We start from the raw sequence: 19,870 nt of genomic DNA, 5'->3' as shown, positions 1-19,870 counted from the left end.
GCTTCCTCTGCCGGGTGACTGTGTGGGCTGGGTGTTTGTGTTTCTGGGTTCTGGGGCCGGGCCTCGAGGTTCCTACAGCTGAAAGAGCTGTTAGTGGCAGGGCTGTGGGCCTTCTGGGGTTAGAGGGTCTTTGTGAGGGAGGGGGGGTGGTTTATGTGCCTGGAGGGCACAAATAACTTCTGGCTGTTTCTCCCTAGTCACCCCTGGGTTACCATAGCAGTGGGGATGCTGAAAAAATCAGTTAGCACTCAGTTAACCCTCAGAAGTGGTCAGGACAGAGGACAGGAAGCAGAGTTTCTCCTTAGCTGAAGGATTAGAGTTAACAAATGTTTCTGGAAGACACACTATGTGCCGGGCACTGTTCTAGGTATTGGAGATACAGAAAAGAATGTAAAGGAACAAGGGTCACTGCCCCGGTGGAACTTACATCTTAATGTGAAGAAGCAAATGGCAAACCATAAACAAACAAACAAACAAACAAAAACCACACACACACATTAGGTGGTTTGTTAGAAGGTGATACAGAACAAAGAAGACATAGAGCAGAGTAAGGGGGTCGGTGTGCTGGGGTCCGGGCAGGGCTGGATTTCAAAATTAAAGAAGGTGGTGGGAGGGAGCTTCAATGAGAAATTAATTTGAACAGAGATCCAGAGAAACTGAGGGAATGAGCCCGGGGAAGAGTGTTCTGGGTGGCCAGAACAGTCAGTGCAAAGGCCCTGAGGCACAAGCAGGCCTGGCATATTCAAAGAACAGTGAGGAGGCCAGTGTAGCTGGAGTGGGTGAGTAAGGGGGCGTGGGGCAGGGGGCCAGAAAGAGCTACGTTGCATGGGGCCTTGTGGGCCACTGTAATGATTTTGGTTTTTATTTTGGCTAAGAGAGGAGCCATGTGAACATTTTGAGCAGAGGAGGGACCTACTCTAACTTTGGTTTTACCAGGATCCTTCAGGGTGTATTTAATAAACCTCAGCTTCCTTAGTTGTTTCCAGGCTTGTTTCTGTCAAGCAGGAATAATAGAGAGCCTTCCTGTGGGGGCAGTTGTGAGGATTAACTGAGATTAGGGACCCCGGGATGGAGGGCCGCTCAAAAATTGGGCCAGTGGGTGAGTTATCTGGGAACTTGGGGAGGGGGCTTATGCTGGGTGCTCTTCCTCCCCCCCTCAGGAAAACTCTTCAGGTAAAGATAGTTGATGACGAGGAATATGAGAAAAAGGATAATTTCTTCATCGAGCTGGGCCAGCCGCAGTGGCTTAAGCGAGGGATTTCAGGTGAGGGGTGATGGGTGGGCTGTGGGAGAGGTAAGGGGTTCAGGGTGGGAGGACCCTTGGAGGCTCCATTAGTGGGTATTCCTTCAGGCTCATGGATCTGAGCTTCCCAGGGAAGCAATCTCACCTTCTCTCTGTCCTCTCTCTCTCCCCAGCTCTGCTGCTCAATCAAGGTGAGTGGTTACCTCTGAGCTTTGATTGGAGGGGGGACACAGAAGGGAGGTCTCAGGGGAGGGTTCCAGTAGCTGGAGGCTACTCCTACAGGTCGCATTTGAGGCAAGTTAGAAGTGAGATAAGGGCAGATTCAGGGCTGGGTGAGAGTTGGAACTGACCTCAGAGTTGGTAAGACCTTTTGAATTTGGAGTTACAATGGGGGGTTTGGAGGCCAAGATCATGGTTTTGCTTTGTTTTTGAGAGAGAGAGAGAGAGAGTATATGTTGGTAGGAGGGTCAGAGGGAAAGGGTGAGAGAGAATCTTGGGCAGGCTCCATGCCCAGTGCAGAGCTCAGTGTGGGGCTTGATCTCATGACCCTGAGATCATGACCTGAGCTGAAATCAAGAGTCAGACACTCAACCGACTGAGCCACTAGGTGCCCCAAGATCGTGTTTTGTTTGTAGATAAGGTTGGGAGAATGGTAAGGCAGGATCCCATCTGGGTTTACAGTGGGGTCAGATTAGAATTGGGGTCAGATTTAGGTCAAAGCCTAGGTTGGGGTTTAAGGTGACTTTGGGGGACTTACGGTTCACACTGGGGCCAGAGTCAGAGATTGGGGTAGGAGTGGAGGCAGTGGGTTGAAGATAAGAGACAGAGCAGTTTTGGAGCTGAGATCAGAATCAGGGTTTGGGGTTAGGACTCAGGTCAGACTAAAGATCGTTTTAGGGTAAGTAGTAGGGGCTTCCATAACGAGTAGGCCCCAAATCCCAGCAGCTTAACACAGTAAAAGTTATTGCTGGCAGAGTTTTATGAGAGTGTTCCTGGTGGAGGTGACTTTCCACTGAGAATTAGGGTTAAGTTGGTACTGGGCTTGGACCAAAGGACCAACATGCTTTGGGGAGATGAGCTGCGGCTGGGTCTGGGTCCAAGATCTGTACCAAAATTGGGAATCCCTTCTTTCCTCACCACCTCAGACACACTCAAGGATGTTTTTCAGAGCTTGGGTGATGATAATGATGACAGTGGTGATTTTAACAAAGGAAATACCCTTTGGGATTATTTATTGTGTAGCAGGTACTGTGTTAAGCACCACACATGAATAAACTTCTTTAACCCTCACAAGCACCCATGAGGTAGCTACCGTCTTTGTGCCTGTTTTACTGATACGAACGCTGAGGCACAGAGAGTCCAAGGCATTGCCCAAGGTCACACAGCTTCTTCCATATGAAGCTCAGAGCCCACCAGCTGAACTTCATGGACCAACTGGGTCTTAGGCTGGGGAAGATGGTGGTCAGATGGGACACTGGGGCAGGCTGGGGGCGTACCACCAGGGAGGCTTCCCAGAGGACAGCAGACAGAGTTTTCTTTCTCAGTGGGAACAGGTAGCAAGGGCATCATGGGCCCAGTGAGGTGGGCCGCCCTGGAGTCTAACCCCCATCCTTCATGCTGCAGGAGATGGAGACAGGAAGTTGACAGCTGAGGAAGAAGAGGCTCGGAGGATAGCGGAGATGGGCAAGCCAGTTCTTGGGGAAAACTGCCGGCTGGAGGTCATCATTGAGGAGTCATATGACTTTAAGGTGACTTTCTGGGGCCCCAGCTTCCTCGAGTCATTTTCTTGAGGAGGGTCCAGGAGGAATCAACTGTTGGGGTCACAAGGGAGGGGTGGCCAGGGGTCCAAGACCATCCTCCCATCCTTCTGTTAGCACCATGGACAGCAACACTCCCTTTCCCCTTCTTGCTATGAACCGGGCTGTGGGGGGTTGGGGACCCCTGAGCATGGGCTGTGAGCCTCAACCCCAGTGTTCTACAGGAAGCCTCAGGGTTGCCCTGAGGTGGCCATGGGCAATGATCTCTTCCCCATCCCTTCATCCTCAGAACACGGTGGATAAACTCATCAAGAAAACCAACTTGGCTTTGGTGATTGGGACCCATTCCTGGAGGGAACAGTTTTTAGAGGCCGTTACGGTGAGCGCAGGTAAGTGGGGAGGGAGGAAAAAGGAGAGGGAGAGAGGGATGGAGAGACAGGGGGACGGGGAGGGAAACAGAAAGAGGGATGAGAAGGACAACACGATAGAGAAGAGAAAAAACAAGAAAGAAAGAGATAGGGAAAGACAGAGGAAAAGATAAGGAATGGATACAAACAAGAGAGATGGACACACAAAGAGAGATGCACAGAGAACCACGGAGAAAGACAGAGACGTGGAGAGAGCACGAGAGATGTAGAGCAAAGTGCCTAAACTGCAGAAGGCCAGAGACAGAGAGACGGAGAGACATGCAGACAAAGATCTCAGGAGGGGTGGAGAGGGGGAGAGCTTCGGGCAGGAGCCGTCTGGCAAGGCTTTCATCAGACAGCCCCAGGGTGGGACCAGGTTACAAGTCTTGGCCTCCCCGGACAGCCTGGATTCCTCTGTTGCCATGGAGATGGTCACCAGGGCGCCCAGCTCTCTCCCACCTGCGCTGGTTTCCCTCCTTAGGTCTCGGGCGGGCCCACACTGCCCCCCTGTGGCCAGAGACACCATGACACTTGGATTCACAGACAATCCCGGAGACCAACACGGGCCCTTTGTGATACGTATTGGGGAAACTGAGGCCCAGAGGCAGAGGAGGGACTGGCCTGAAATCCCACAAGGAATTCAGAAAGAGCTGAGATGGAGCTCAAGGCTTCTATCCCTTATACAACATCAGATTTCCTCCAGGGAGGCCTAACTGGTAGGAATTGAAAATATACCAGTAATTGTGGTTGTTCGGTGGGATCAAAAGAAACCAGGCTTTGGAGATGGAAAAGTACCAGGTAGCAGAGCTGTAGACACCAGCTCAGAGGCCTAATAGAATCGAAGTGGTGTCTCTCTCTGAAGCCACATTCTTTCAGTATCTGTTTCAGAGAGATCTTCTGGATTCAGCCCTGTGTAGGACAGTGCTGGGGACAAAGAGATAACCATGACAGTTTGGGCCTTGTTCTCACAGAGCTCACAGTCCAGCAGGGGAGACAGTGACAACCCAGAGTGGGTGGGGCTGGGACAGGGGATCCAATGTGGCTGTGGGAGCCCAGATAGGGTGCTGACCCAGCCTGAAGGTCAGGGAGGGCTCCCTGCAGGAGGAGGCTTCTGAGCTGAGTCTTCAAATTGGAATAGGAGTTAGCCAGGAGGAGGGAGGAGACAGGGAGGTGTTCTAGGCAGAGGGAAACCGAGAGTCTGGAAGTCAGCCGGGTCATGGTGCAGTTTGCAGGGGAAAGTGGGGTGACTAATTTCAGGCACAAAGAAGCAGCAAGGGATGAGGCTGGCGGTGGGCAGAGTCTGGACTGTGCAGGTCCTCATGGGCCACAGTAGGGAGCTTGGGGAGAGTCACAGTCATTTCAGGGTATGGGGGCCCACGGAGCATTCTCAGTGGGGGAAGCTCTGGGTATCTGTGGAAGGAAGAAGGAGAGGCTGGTGTGGGGCATGACAATGTGGTGAGGAACTGAACCTCCCATCCAAAAAAGCTGGGAGTCGCAGCCCTCCCTCCGGGCTTAGTGAAGAGGAGAAGGCGTGAGATGGTGGTCATGGAGAGCCAACGTGAGTCACCCAGTGGGTCTGTAGAAAGCAACAGATGAGATCAGAGGAAAGAGTGGGGGGAAGGGGAAACCAGACCAGTAATAAGTAATCATCCTGATGGTGACAGCGATGACGAGGACCATGGAGTGCCCGGCAGCTGGGAAGTCCATTTCCTGTATGACCTCATTTAACCGATGTTTCCCAAGTATCTGGCTTGGTGTTTGATCATTTTACACTTTGTTCAACAAATGCCTTTCGATCCTTGAGGCTCTGCGGAGAAGGGCAGTTCTCACCTCCTTGGAGGATGAATCGTATTCCGTCTGGCACATAGAAGTGCTTCTGTCTTACATCCTTTCCGTCCCTGCCTGAACTGTAAGCTCTTTGCAGGACAGCCTTGGTTTGCAGCATCTGTGACTCTCCCCAGGCACTAGAAGGGGCTTTCAACATTAACCATCACACTGGAGGTGGGCCAGGCTCCATGCAGAGTTCTTTCTGGGGCCCTCCTCCAGAGGCTCAGAGAGGTTAGAACCCTGATTCAAGATCACACAGCAGCTTCAGGGTTTGACACCAGAGAGGTAGCCCCAGAGCCACAGACATAACCACGAGGCTCCCTCCACGAGAAAGGCTGAAGAAAATGGGAAAGGCCAGAGAAGTAAGCAGAGCCTGCACATTCTCGGATGCCAAGCACAGGAGTGTGGGCCTGGGTATAAGGGCAGTAGGAAACCAAGGCAGGATCTGAAGCAGGGCAGGAAAAGCCCCCAAGAGATGCAATGATAGCAGCCCCTTCCCTCCCCTCCCAAGAGTGTGTTCTCCCCACTCTGACTTTGGCCACTTCTCACTGTAGCCAATTAGAAATGCATTCAGCGGCAAACACCAGAAAACTCAACCACGGTGGCTTGTGCACGCTAGAGTTTCTTTTTCTCACAGAACAAAGAAATCTGGAGGAGGCGATAAAGAGTTGGCAGCTCAGTAACATCCTTAAATGCCCAGGCTCCTTCTTTATTTCTCTCTCCCACTTTCAGCAGTTTGCCCTCATGATTGCAAGATGGCTGCCACACCTCCAGGTGTCAAGTTCACATTCCAGGCAGGCAGAAAGAGGAAGCAGGGAAGCAAAGAGGGTTACACTCTTCCTTATCGGCATCCTTCCATCTGTAGTGCTTGGCCACTCGAGTCGCTCACTACTGCTCATTCACCGTTTTATGCTTCTCAGTTTAGGGCAAAGTAGACAAAACATAGCATCTGTGCTTTCCTGTTACAAATCGAAAGCAGGTGAAATTCCATCACAGTGCATGACACACACAACTGTAACAGTGAGTGAGGCATCCTGGACGAGGTTCAGCCAAACAGATCCGTAACACTGTGCCCGTGTCAGGAAAGCTGGAGCCTTCCAGAAACCCTCTGTTTAGGTCTCATTGCCAGACTGGGTCATATGGCCCCTGCTGCAAGGGATTGTGGGAAAGCAAGTATTCAGCTGAGGACAGGACTGCCACTAGCTGCAAGGAGTTCCGGGAAAGCGAGTATTTTATCTGAGGACCCAGCTGTTGCTAGTCTGAGTGGATTCTGGGAACGTGAATAATGTTAGCTGGGTGTCTGGCGTGCTCTAGCTGCAAAGGATTCTGGGACAGCAAGTACCATTAGCTGAGTATGCGGCTACGGTTAAATGCAGTGAATCAGAGGAAGTCATTATTTGTAGCTACAGAAATGCCTATCTGTAGATGGTAGCTGAAAAGCCTTCTGAGAAAAAGACTCTTTTTTTAGCTAGGGAAGTGGCCACCTCTAGCAGCAAGGGATCCTAGCAAACCTGATATTTTTAGTCTGGCGCACAGCCTCTAGCTTCAAGGGATTCTGGAAAAGTGAGTATTTTTTTTCTGGGCCCGTGTATTCTCCTAGCTGCAAGGGATTCTGTGAAAGCGGTTAGTTTCGTGGAATTCACTGCCTGGAATTTGCCCCAAATGGGAGGGGTCTGCAGGCCAGAAAGAAGGAGGCATGGGTGTGTGCCCCAGCTGGGTCGTGTGCCCACAGGGGACGAGGAGGAGGAGGAGGACGGGTCCCGGGAGGAACGGCTGCCTTCCTGCTTTGACTACGTCATGCACTTCCTGACGGTGTTCTGGAAGGTGCTATTTGCCTGTGTACCCCCCACTGAGTACTGCCACGGCTGGGCCTGCTTCGGCGTCTGCATCTTGGTCATCGGTCTGCTCACCGCGCTCATCGGGGACCTGGCCTCCCACTTTGGCTGCACCGTTGGCCTCAAGGACTCTGTCAACGCTGTAGTCTTCGTGGCCCTGGGCACCTCCATCCCCGGTAACCCCCTGGGAAACTGTGTGTCCGGGGAGAGTCTCAGAGACGTCAGACAATAGAACCTAAAAGAAAGGTTCTGCAGATATCAGGGGGTGGGATGGAGCCCATCACACGGAACCCATATGGTGAGCCCCACAGTGATGGTGGGTTCCATAGAAAGGAGGAGGCGGGGCATTGTAGGGAAAGGTAAGAGAGGGGTCCCACAGAAATAAGGTGGGGACTTCATAGGTACCATTCAGTGGGTACCATAGAAACAAAATGTTAATTACCTTCCCCTGGAGAAACCACGTGGAAGATTCTATCCAACCATATTGGTGGGCATGACAGGAACAAGGCCAATGAGTGTCAAAGCTTTAACTAAGATGAGAGGGTAGAGTCACAACCAGACATTGGAGGCAGGGGTGCATGGAAATAAGACAGTGGAGCCTCAAAGACTGTAGTGTGTGTCCCATGGAAACACAATGGCCATGAGCCCCTCTTCCCAAATAAACCTGAGGGAGGGTCTCTTAGAAACCGGGTGGCCCAGACAGAAATTCTTAGAGGAGTGGGAAGACCAGATGTGGGGAACCCGCCTCCTTTATTTTTTTTCCCCACGTGGATATGTTCACCCGTCAGGTGGTGGCGCTGTAGGCCTAGAAAGCAGGTGGCGGGTCCCGCAGACTATAGTGAATGGTTCTCCGATGCCCGCATTACCCCAGGGTCGGGGTGGGGGGGTTGACAGCAACAGCGTCGCGTGCGGATGGAACCTGACACTTATTTTGTCCAGCCTGATGGCAGTGGGATGATTGGGCCAACAGAAAGTAGGCGGTGGATTCATAAGATGCAGAGAGTGATTCCTATGGAAAGCAGCGCGTCCCATTGAAAATGCGCAGCAGGCCCCATAGAATGCAGAGAGGGGGTCCCCTCCCCCCAAATCAGACAATGAGTCCATAGAAAGCAGGCAGCGGATGGCATGGAATGTAGGTAGCGGATACCACTGAATGCAGTCAAGCCCCCTCTAAAGCGGGCAGCGAGTTCCCTAGAAAGCAGGCAGCTGCTTCCGCGGAGAGCAAGTGTAGGGAAGGTGACCTACTTGGCCTCCTGGGTGGGGGTGTCAAGGTCGCAGGGGCCGAGCTGCAGCCGTGGGAGGCGGGTACGGCCCACCGCGCGGTCTGGCTCCTCGGGGCACAGGGATGGCGTCGGGTCTTAGGGAAAGCAGGCAGCGGGGACCGGCCGAGCCCCACTGACCACTGTGCCTCTGCCCCCCCACCCCCCGCAGACACGTTCGCCAGCAAGGTGGCGGCGCTGCAGGACCAGTGCGCGGACGCGTCCATCGGCAACGTGACGGGCTCCAACGCCGTGAACGTGTTCCTGGGCCTGGGGGTGGCCTGGTCCGTGGCCGCCGTGTACTGGGCGGTGCAGGGCCGCCCGTTCGAGGTGCGCACCGGCACGCTGGCCTTCTCCGTCACGCTTTTCACCGTCTTCGCCTTCGTGGGCATCGCCGTGCTGCTGTACCGCCGCCGGCCGCACATCGGCGGCGAGCTGGGCGGCCCGCGCGGCCCCAAGCTCGCCACCACCGCGCTCTTCCTGGGCCTCTGGTTCCTCTACATCCTCTTCGCCAGCCTCGAGGCTTACTGCCACATCCGGGGCTTCTAGGGTACCCCCCCCCCGCCCCGCCCTAGAGACTCGGCTGCCCCCGCTCCGGACCCGCGTCTCCTTCGCCCTCCAGAGACTCAGCCTCCTCTCCTGGGACTCAGCCTCCCTTCCTCCTGGGAACTGATATCCCCTTCCTCTGTCCCCATTTACACCCTCCTTCTCCCTTCCCCTTCAGGAGTCACCCGGAGGGACCCGCAACTGCGGGCCATCCCTGTTAGTCACTGTCCACACCCCTGGGCACAGTGCCACCTCGAGGCCCAGCCCCAGAGAACCGCTCCCTACCCAGTGACCTTCTGGAGAATCTACCATCGGTCTCCCTAGACACCAAGGCTTTCCCTATCCCTTACGACCCCCTTCCCCTAGTGAACCCCCCACCCCCCGCCATCACTACCACCCTGTGCTCCAGGGCCTCAGAACCCAGCCCCCCCAGGGGGGCCTTTGAAGGAGGCTGACCCATCCCAGGATGTCCCCGATCTCGGTCCTTCTCCCCAACCCTCAGGGAGCTCTGTTCAGCCCCTCGGGGATGGGGCGGAGGAACAGGTAGGTGCGTGCATAAGGGGGCCACACCTTCCCTGATTTCTCCACTCAGGCCCTTGGGAGGACACTAATTCTCGAGGCTTGGAGAAGGGAGGGGAGAAGTTTGGGGTTTCAGAGCTGGAGGAGGCACATTTGAACCTGCAGCTTCTCACATTCCAGCGCCCCCATTCGCCTCCACTACCTCTGAGAGCCCAGCCACACCTTGGAAGGAGGGGAGGGGGCGTGTGTATATATAGTGTGTTTGGGGGAGGGAGGACGTGGGAGGGTGCATGTCTTGGGGAAAGGGGGTGACAGACTTTCCTTTTGTGAGGGCAGCAGACTCCCCCAGCCATGAGAATTGGCTTTGGGGAAGAGGCCAGGAATCAAAGGGAGTCCAGCCATCTCCCCTGACAATCTCGAAGGCTCATTTTGCCCTCAGTGCCAGCCAATCCGGGCAGGACCCTCGAAGAGGAGACCGAGGGTCCCAGAGGACCAATGCTACAAGCCAGCAAATGCTGCCACATCTCTGCCTGATGGGGAGCAGGGGTGGGTGGGAGGGTGGGACTGGGGCCAGGGGGTCTGGGTGGGCATTTTTAACTTTGGAGGCCACCCGTCTGTTGGTAGGCCATCTGTATTTTCTTACTATTGTTTCCTGCCCAAAGGACACACTTGGGCTGTGCGATGTGCTGCCCACTGCTTGGGACCCTGAGGATCACCCTGCAACTCCCGTAACACCCTGCTTCCCACAGGTTTTTAGCGTTCTGTCGTCCTGTTGCGCATCACCCCAACATCCCAGACCTGTTACCCACTCCCTTTTCTCTACTCCTAGCTCATCAGCACCAGTCGCTGTCTCTTCTCTGTGATTTCTGTAAAAGTTGCCATAAAAATTTGAAATTCTGCCTGAAAAACAGCCTGCCCGTGAGAAGTTGGGATTCTAGAGGAGGGAGCTAATGAGGTCTCTGGCTGAGACTTGGGCAACTGTGGAACAAACCAGGTACTCTGGGTTTTTCCATGCCCCGGGTTCTCTGAAAGGACACCCACATGCACCAGCCATACTGAAAGTCCACACTTGCTTCCCGTATCCACACCCCCCTTCACCACCCAGTTTTCCCTAGCTACGCGCCCGAACGCGGTGCCCGGGAGCTTTTACCCACGCCCCCGCTGGCCACCCGGTACTCCCTAGCCACGCCCCCACGCCTCACTCGGGAGCTTTTCTAGCCACGCCCCCATCCCACCAGCCACAAACTATTCCTTTTCACTGGCCATCCTGGGAGCACTAAAGAGGATCCAGATTTGTCTGATCAGAGGAGCTGGGGTTGATGGGAGTTTCCTGAATAAAGCAAGTGATTTTTCTCAGAATCCTGAAATAGGAGAAGGGGTGTGGGTGTGTGTGTGTGTGTGCGCACGTGTGGAAAAGGGCGCAGCCTACGTAAAGATGTGCAGACTTGTGAGTTACTGGCTCTTTCATACTCCTGCCAGTGGTTAGCATGAATGGGGGCGGGGAGTGGAGAGATCTCAGGAGACCTTATCAGCCACTCTAAGGAGCTTGGAATTTATCTCAAAAGCAAAGGGGAGCTTTGGAAAGGTGTTAAAGAGGGGGCAGGCAGTTGATGTCTGATTTACATTTTCAAACTTTCCTTCTGGCAGTAGGGAGATCGCGGTGTGAAGGGGACGGTTTAGAAGATAATGGATCAGGCTGGATGAGGGGGTTCAGGGAGAGCCTGCAGGGAGGGCCCTGGCGGGAAAGAAGTTGTGGGAGCAAATGAAGTAGCCAGGGAAAGTTTAAGGAAAAGCTGTTAAGGGATTAAGGGGCGGGCAAGGTCAAGGGAAACAAGCCTGGGGGAAGGCGCAATCCCCAGGGGCCAGCATTAGAGGGAGCAGTTACCACCCCGGGCTTGAAGGTGGCAGTACCTGAAGCTGTTGAACCTTGAAGCTGTAGGTTTAGTGAAGGCCAGGAGTGTAGGCACCCACGTCCCACACTGAAGAGAGAAGGGGTCTGGAAAGTGAACACCCCCTGGCTCTCCTCCCACCCACCAGGCTCCTGCTGGCGCCTCCCATTGGCTGAACTCAACAGGAAGCCCGGGGTTAATATTTGGGAGCATATAGATCAGCCTCCCCGGGGGAGATGGGTGGAGGGTGGAGACCGGGAGGGAGTCAGTGTGGAGACTATCTTGCAGAAGCAGTGAGGTCTCTCCGGGGTTTGGGGAATGAAGGTGGGGATAACTAGGGGCGCCAGGTTTAGAGAACATGCCGGATTCAGGTGCGTACATGCTAAGGGTGATGCCTCCGGGACATTCAGAGAGATGTCAGGGAGGGGAGACATCCAGGGGACATCTGGGACAGAGATTTGGGGATCTGCTGGCAATGCCTTATCACCAAGCCACGGAGGGGGTGGGGCACAAGGAACATGGGAGACCTGCAGATGGAGAAGGACATGCCAGAAAGGTAGGTGGGAAACCAGGAGACTAGGACACCTGAAGCCCAGAGAAGAGTTTCCAGAATGAGGGTGCGGTTGACAGGGCTGAAAGGTGGAGGAAGGTGAGCAGCAGAAATGGGCCTCGGGATTTAGGACTCAACAAGAGCAATTTGGAGAAGGATGTGGGGGAGGGGTCAGGCTGGTCTAGAGAGAGGAGGGAGCGGGAGGCGGCCAAATGGCGGCAGAACATGCAGTCCCCTCCTAGGGCTCACCCCCCTTCTACAGGTGTGGAAACAGGCTCAGAGAGGGGAAGCAACTGGCCCAAAGTCTCATAGCTTGGAAGGCGGGGATGGAAGAGGATGAGGTCCAGAGCACCAGATGGGACAAGGACACCTGTCTTAGCAGGCTGAACAAAGAAAGTGGGGTAGAGGCAAGGAAATGGGTGAGCCTGGGCTGGGGACGATGAGTAAGATCTCAGCTTTCCAGAGAGCATATCCAGAGCTTGGGACGTGGATGAGACGAGGTCCGTCCCATCCCAAAGTCATGATTCTTCCCCCATGCTAAGAGTTCCGAGAGAGTCAGCTGGGGAGTGATTTCAATTACTTGTCATGGCAGGAAGCAATAGCACAATGATTTCCTTTCTTCGTGCCTCAGTTCCCTCATCTGGAAAATGGGGACAGGAACAATAATGATGGGGACTAGTGGTGCAGGGTTCTATTGAATTATATATATATATATATATATTTTAGGATAACACCAAGCACATAGAGCGCAACAGATGGAAAGGTTATACTTTCTAGATATTTCCAGCTTGCCCACTTTTATAATTTATATTCTCTCTCTCTCCACCTCCTCTCTCCCTCCCCTCCTCAATGGCACGCACGCACTCACACGCAACAGGGTGGCCATCCTAGAACAGCCCCGGAAGGGCAGAGAAATGCAGACCCCATATACACCTGCTTTGCCACCTGAGACTTTGTTCCTAAAAACCCAACCCCGGGGAGACAAAATGGGGACTATCCCTTCCTCTCTCTCTAGCCCCCAGATTCTTTAATCCCGTATATCCAGTGCAGGCCCGCTCTGTGCCTGGCCCTCTGCTGGGGCTACTGCAGTGACCACAATATCCCTGGGACGTGCTCTCGCCCAGCTTGCAGGGCAGTGGGGGACACATGCCAAACAGGGTGCAGGAGGGGGTGGTCAGGTTGGGACCTGTGAGTGGAAGGACTCTAGCAGGACACAGATGGCAGGGAACTGGGAGACTGGGGACGCTCTAAGCCAGCAGGGTGTAGGGAAATGGACAAAGGTAGATGCAGGCCTCTGGGGCTGGCAGAGCTGAGAGCTAGTAACACCCCAAGCCTGAGGGACAAGGTGTGGGGACAGTGACTTCCAGAAGCTGGAAAGGATGGCCACATGGAGAGGGCTACCCCCACAAGAGCCGTGGCTCTAGTATGGGCATGCCAGCGGACCCACACCCATGGGGCGGGGCCGGGCAGGTGGGAGGTGCGAGGGTGAGTGCCCAGACCTCACTCCAGGGCTCTAGGAGTCCATAGGACAGAACCCTTGGATGCATTCCATGAAGCCACGTGGTGGTAGGCTGAATAACAGCCCCCCCAGCAGGTCCCCTTGTTAACCCTCAGAACCTGTGGATAGGTTCCTTTCCACAGCCAGAGGGACGTCACCAATATGATCAAGGCCGACATCTTACGAGGCGGACATGACACTGGCTTATCTGCGTGGGCCCTAAGTGCAACCACAAGGGTCTTCCGAAAGGGGGAGGGGGTGGCCAACAGCAGGACCTGTGTTGGGGGAGCAGAGGTTGGAGTTCCTGGGGAAAGGCTCAGGCACTTCTGGAAACTGAAGAAGACAAGGGACCAGCTTCTCCCCTAGAGCCTCCGGAATGAGGGTCCATCACCTTGATATTCGACCTCTGGCCTCCTAGAACTGTAAGGAGAAGAAGTGTGTGTCATTCGAGGCCCCTGAGCTGGAGGTCATGGGTTATAAGAGCAGCAGGAAATGAGTACAGAGGCTTGCCGAAGCCTCCTACTGCCAACTCCCATCTCTCTCTGGACCTCAGTAACGTGAGCACACAGTGGAAACGTCTTGTATTTCTGGCTCCTAAATGCACTCACTATGCGCGGGGACGTTTCCAGCCTGGGAAGTTCGTATCCACCAGAAAGGAGCCATGGAACTCACCTTCCCAGCCTCCTTCACAGTTAGGACTCAGAGCGTTACTTCGGTGCCCCCAGACTCGCCAGCAGGAGTCCTCAACTCCAAAGGTGCGCCTGGCAAAAGGAGACTCCGTAGGGGGTCCATGGAGCTGGTGAGGCTGGTGTGGCAGCAGCCCCCTCTGGCTTGCTAGTTGCAAGAAGGGGCACAGACACAGAGGGAGCATCTGTGCTGGGGGGCAGGCGCGGTTATGTCCTGGACCCTGCAGCAGGGCAAACTGGGATGACGCCCAAGACCCAGATCTGCCAGGGGCCACAGAGGTGGTTTCCCTGTTGGGTCTGTCCTGGGCATGGTTTGGGGCTCTTTTCTGGAGCCTTAGCCTCAGGACCAGCTCTCCAGGCCACTCAGTGCTTCTGGGAGCCCCTCATACCTTTTTTCTTAAGTTCCGTATAGTCAATTGTATTAGCATTTGCTAAATTCTGTTTGCCTTCCCTGTGGGAAGACTGTGCATTCCCAGGCCTTTGAACTCAGTAGTGACCAGGTGACTTGCTGCAGCTAAAGAAAGAAGGCAGGAGTGACAGGAGGCCCTTCTGGGTGGAAGCTTCCAATGCCGGTATGTGCTCTACCATGTCTCTTTTTCTTGAGTCATGATGAGCTATAATGTACGTAGCGACCGCTCTAACAGCCTGGGGTCCTAGAGTGAAAGTGTTATGTACCCTACTTGCTGTGGGCTTGTAGCTGGATCAAGAAATAAGTCTGGGAGGCCTGGTTGGCTCGGTCAGTAGAGAACGCCAACTCTTGATGTTGGAGTTGTGATTCAAGCTCCATGTTGGACATAGAGATAGGAAGGAAGGAAGGAAGGAAAGAAAGGGAAAGAGAGGGAGGGAGGGAGAGAAGAGAAGAGAAGAGAAAGAGAGAGAGAGAGAGAAAAGAAAAGGAAGGAAGAGAGAGAGAGGGAAAGAAAAGAAAGAGGAAGGAAGGAAGGAGGAAGGAAGGAAGGGAAGGGAAGGGAAAGGGAAGGTCAGGTCTTTATTTCGTTCAACTGAGATTTGAGGGATGTTTGTTACTGCATCACCCAACCTAAGCTGACACAGACACTTGGCTTCTGTGAGATCAGTCAGTCACCTTCCGCTGTGCGCACCCAAGACCATAGACAGGTGCTGAGGCAATAGACTGCATGAGGATTCTCAAGCTGGAGTCCACATGTACTTAGACTGGTGGACAGCTTTCCGGAACTTTCTGAGCTCGTGTGCAAACCGCACGTGTGGGAGCCTCTTCCCAGGAGAGGGCCTGTAACATTCACTGGACTTTCAGATCAGTTAAAGACTTAAAAGACTCAAATACGTTGGTCCTCGAGTAAGAGGACCTGGGTTCCAATCCCAGCTCTACCACTCACTGGCTGTACCCCCTTGACCAAGTCACTTAACCTCTCTGGGCTTGTTTCTTCACCTGTAAAAGTGAAAAGAAATTGGAATAGCGCCTGACATGTATTAAGCCCTTGTAAAAGCTAACTGGTAATATTTTCACTGATAGTAGGTAGATGTGGGTTTAGATGTGAATAATGGGGATCCAAAAAAATAATGGGTTAAATAAGGTAAGAGCTTATCTCACTCTCGTGTGACAGTCGCATCTGGAATAGTAAAACTATTTCACTGGGGCAATAAAATCTCAGGTTTCTTCTGTCTCGTTTCTCTGGCATAGCCAGAGTGTGGCCCTCATCGGTTTAGCTCAGGATGGGCTCATGTCCATGGTATCAGCCCAACCAGAAGGCTGGGGCAGGGAGGAGCGGTCTGGGATCCACCACTCCCTGTAAGGCTATGCCCCAAGAATGATACCTATCACTTCCTTCTGCATCTCGGTGGCCAGACTTGACTCACGTGGCCATGTCCTGCTGTGAGAGGAGCTGGAAAAAAAAAAAAATGTAGTTTTTGTCCTGAGTCATCCTGCTTAAAATCTCCAAAGATGTTTCAGGAAAAGTGGGAGAACGGATGTTGAGGGAAAATGAACAATGTCTTCTGCAGAAACGTTTGAAGGAGCGTGCGGCGTGGATGCTGAGAAACTCAAAGCCGTCAGAGTAGGGGTGTGGGATGAAACCGACATCAACACCAGAGGGTCCCGGACCCTTTGCATCATCTGTTCAGAGATCAAGGTCCACAGCCAGACCCAGTCCAGACCCTCCAAATGGCCCCAAACTCGAAACCCCTATTTCCCCAACCTCATCTTCCCAAACCATTCCCCAAGTCCTTATCCTGTGTCTCCCAATTAAATCTTCCACCTAAGACCCTGCCCCCAACTTCCCTGTGTCCCACTCCTCACCCACACTTGTCCCTGACCCTCCAAGCTCCCTGATCTGGATGTGTGTGGCCACAGAGCAAACCACCCCAAGACTTAGTGGCTGAAAATGACGAGTCCGTATCTTCTCCCACGGTTCCGTGGGTGGTTTGGCTCCCGGGGCTCTATGGGTTGACCTGGGGCATCTTTGCTTGGGGTCTGTCCCGTGACCACAGTCAGAAGTCCGCTGAGGCTCCAGCGATCTGAAGGCTCAGCCCGGCTGGGCTGGTGTCTCAGGTAACGCACTCATGGGGCTGACGGCTGGTGCTGGCTGGGGGGCTGAAAGCCTGCCTGGGGCCTCGAGCCTCTGACTCTCCTGATAACTTCTCTGCCTCTTGTCTCTCCACTGTTGTCTCTCCCCGCTCTCTGTCTCCAAATTTCTCTTTTAAGCCTTGGCTTCTCCACCTCTCTTGTCTCTGTCTGCTTTGCTTTCTTGATCTGTATCTTCCCTCCCTCTCTGTTTATCTGTTTCCAAATGTTGGCCCCCACCCGAAAGAGTGTGTGTGTGTGTGTGTGTGTGTGTGTGTGTGTGTGTTTCATCAGTCACCTATTGCGGAGTAAGAAGCCACCTGGAATTTGGTGGCTTGAAACAACGCTGCATTATTTCTCACATTTCTGTGCATTGACATTGGCTCCTCTGGTCCACCTCGCGTTGGCCGAGGTCATCACACGGCTGTATTCATTCGGGAGCTCGGATGGGGCTGGAATATGCGAGATGCCCTCCCTCGTGGCTGGCAGTGGGCGCTGCCTGTGGGTTGGGCCACTTTACTTCTCCACGCGGCCCCCCTCCTCCCTAGTTGGTTGGACCAACTTCTCCACCAGGTTGCAAGGGAGCCTCTATAGAAGCTGCGGGGCCTTGGGTCATGTCTACCGCAAGCCATTTGCAGGATTTCAGCAGGCAGGGAAGTCCACACCGCCTCTTTGACCGTGGAGCGCGAGCCTAGAGGGCGGGGAAGAATTGTTGGCAGCCATTCGTGGCAGGCTGAATACTAGCGCCCCCGAAGATATCCATGCCCTCATCCACAGCACCTGATGAATGTTACCTTGTAGGACATTCAGGTGGGATTTTGCAGGTGGGATTAAACAAAGGGTCTTGAGATGGGCCGATCACGCTGGATGACCCTGGTCAGCCCTAAATGTGGTCTTAGGCATCTTTAAAAGAAGGAGGCAGAGGGAGAGGATATTAGACACAGAATGGGGGGGCGGGTGTGTGAGCACGAGGCACAGAGATGTGAGGATGCTGGCCTTTCGAGACAAGCGTCACGTGGCCACAAGCCGCCGGAAGCTGGACCACAAGCCGCCGGAAGTTGGACCACAAGCCGCCGGAAGCTGGACCACAAGCCGCCGGAAGTTGGACCACAGGCCGCCGGAAGCTGGAAGCGACAAAGAACGGATTCTTCCCTGGAGCCTCCAGCGGGAGCGCAGCCGTTGCAGACACCTTGATGTGGGCTCAGTGACTGGTTTCGGAACGCTGGCTTCCACAGCTGTGAGAAGATAAACCTGAGTTGGTGGTAACTTGTAATGGCAGCTTCGGAAAGTTAAAGGTAATAAATAAGCTGTCTTTAGAGCTTACTCTCCATTGCCTCTTGTCCCCTATCTTCTGGGTGTCTCTACATCTTGAACCCCTTGCTTCCTTTTTTTTTTTTAAATGAGGGGGCAAGGGCAGAGGAAGAGAGAGAGAGAGCCCAAGCGGGGGCAGGCAGGCCCGGGGAGAAGCAGGCTCCCTGCCGAGCAGGGAGCCCAGTGTGGGGATGGATCCCAGGACCCTGGCTGGGATCATGACCTGAGACGAAGGCAGACGCTTAAGGACGGAGCCACCCAGGGGCCCCTAGATAGATTTATTTTAAAGAATTAGCTCATGCAACTGTGAGAGCTGGAGAGTTCAAAGTGTGCAGGGCAGGCCAGCTGGCTGGAGACCCAAGGAGGCGGTGATGTTGCAGCTCAAGCTGGAAGGCAGTCTGGAAGTAGATTTCCAGCCTTCTCGGGGGACATCTGTCTTTTTCTCTAAAGGCCTTCAACTGCTTGGGTGAGGCCCACCCACTCTACATAGGATTATCAACTCTACATAGGATTATCAGAGTCAGCTGATTTAAATATTAATCTCATCTAAAAAACACCTTCACAAGCAACATCTAAGCTGGCCACCACCATAGCCTAGCCACAAGGACAGATCTGATTCTCAGGGGATCTCTCCTCCCCTTACCCACTTTCAGTGCCTATCCACCTCGTCCCTTGCCTGGCCACCATCTGAGGCTGGGCTCTGCAAAAGCTGGCCCAAAGCAAGGATGGGAGGCAAGTGGCTTATCTGGGAAGCGATTCCAGGAGACCCCCGGGGTGGGGGTGGGGGAAGGAAAGCATTAAGGATGTGTTGATTGGCAAGTCACCCCCTTCGGGCAACAGGGTCTCAACCCTGCTGGGACCACTCAGGGATGGTGCAGAGTCCTCTTTAGGGTGCCCGACCTCAGAGTGAAGAAATTGGGGTGTTTATCCACTACATCCAGACTGCTGATGAGCAGGACTTCCAGGGCTTGGCTCCCAGCACTTCTGGTGGGTGCAGGTGCCAGTGTGGGAGCTGATGGTGGGTCACAGGGGCATGAATGGGGCACCTTTGCCCCACACGGCCCTACCCTCTCCCTCATCCAATGGGAAAGTGCATGGGCACTGAGAAGGGAGGACCGGCTGTCCCTCCAGGGGACAAGGAAGGGCTGGCTCCTGGCTGTCCCCCTAAGGATTGAAGTCAGGGAGACCTTCCCAGCACTGAAGACTGGGGGAGAGAAGGGGTGGGATTCCCAGGTCTCAGTGTCTCCTCAGGCCCTGGCCCTCTTGCCCTCCCCGCCCACTATAGTTGGCCTCCCTGCCCCCCTGCCCTCTGCCTGCAATTTTCTCCCCAGGAGATGGAGAGAAGGAAATGTCAAGGATGATGGATTGAAAGGGGCAGTTGGGGTCAGTAGAGGAGGGGGCCACAGAACAAAGCAGAGACAAAGACCAAGGAGAGATGGGAAAATTAGACGGGGAGAGGGGAGGGCAGAGACTTTAAAATGCGGTGTGGAAGCAGATGGGAGAGAGAGGGCGGAGATGGTACGAATGGGGCGGAGATAGTACTAGAGGGTCAGAGCCCCTTAAAGGCACGGGGTGCCAGAGAGCTGTGGACCAGGGAGCAGACAGAGGGGGACCAGAGCAGGGCCAGGTGGGGGTGAGGAAGATGTGGGGGGATACACAGAGACCGGGGAGAGTGAGGGTGAGAGACAGATCATCCAGACAGAGAGACAGAGAGAAAGGAAAAGATGGGGAGAGAGAGACAAGAGACAAATGGACAGACAGACACACTCAAGACAAGGAGGCATATGGTGAGCGAGAGAGAGAGAGAGAGAGAGACCAGAGGGACTGAGAGGGAGAGGAGGAGGGGGAAGAAGGCGAGGAGGGAGGGGGAGGGGAAGAGGGCGAGGAGGAGGAGAAGGAGGGGAGAGAAGAGAAGAGCAGAGATGAGACCCAGAAAGCAGACACTAAGGCGGGGAGCGAGGCTGGCAGAAGAAAGCCGATTGGAAGAAAAAGGAGGGAAGGGAC

The 19,870-nt window shown here is 54.2% G+C and overlaps 1 protein-coding gene across 1 annotated transcript in view; it reads left to right on the top strand.

Moving 5' to 3' along the window:
- SLC8A2 (solute carrier family 8 member A2) overlaps window positions 1-9,244 on the top strand; it is a 28,862-nt gene extending 19,618 nt beyond the window's left edge. Inside the window, exons 5-10 of the mRNA XM_032839204.1 lie at window positions 1,161-1,264; window positions 1,417-1,434; window positions 2,867-2,991; window positions 3,290-3,389; window positions 6,967-7,245; window positions 8,501-9,244. Coding sequence (XP_032695095.1) covers window positions 1,161-1,264; window positions 1,417-1,434; window positions 2,867-2,991; window positions 3,290-3,389; window positions 6,967-7,245; window positions 8,501-8,877 — 1,003 coding nt within the window. The 3' untranslated portion in view covers window positions 8,878-9,244. The remainder of the gene's footprint in view (window positions 1-1,160; window positions 1,265-1,416; window positions 1,435-2,866; window positions 2,992-3,289; window positions 3,390-6,966; window positions 7,246-8,500) is intronic.
- The last annotated feature ends 10,626 nt before the right edge of the window (window positions 9,245-19,870 follow it).

The sequence above is a fragment of the Lontra canadensis genome, unplaced genomic scaffold (genome assembly GCF_010015895.1).
Source record: "Lontra canadensis isolate GAN:19392208 unplaced genomic scaffold, GSC_riverotter_1.0 scaffold107, whole genome shotgun sequence".
Lineage (NCBI taxonomy): Eukaryota > Metazoa > Chordata > Mammalia > Carnivora > Mustelidae > Lontra > Lontra canadensis.
The sequence above is the reverse complement of the archived record's forward strand: the minus strand, read 5'-3'. Positions and strand labels throughout refer to the sequence as shown.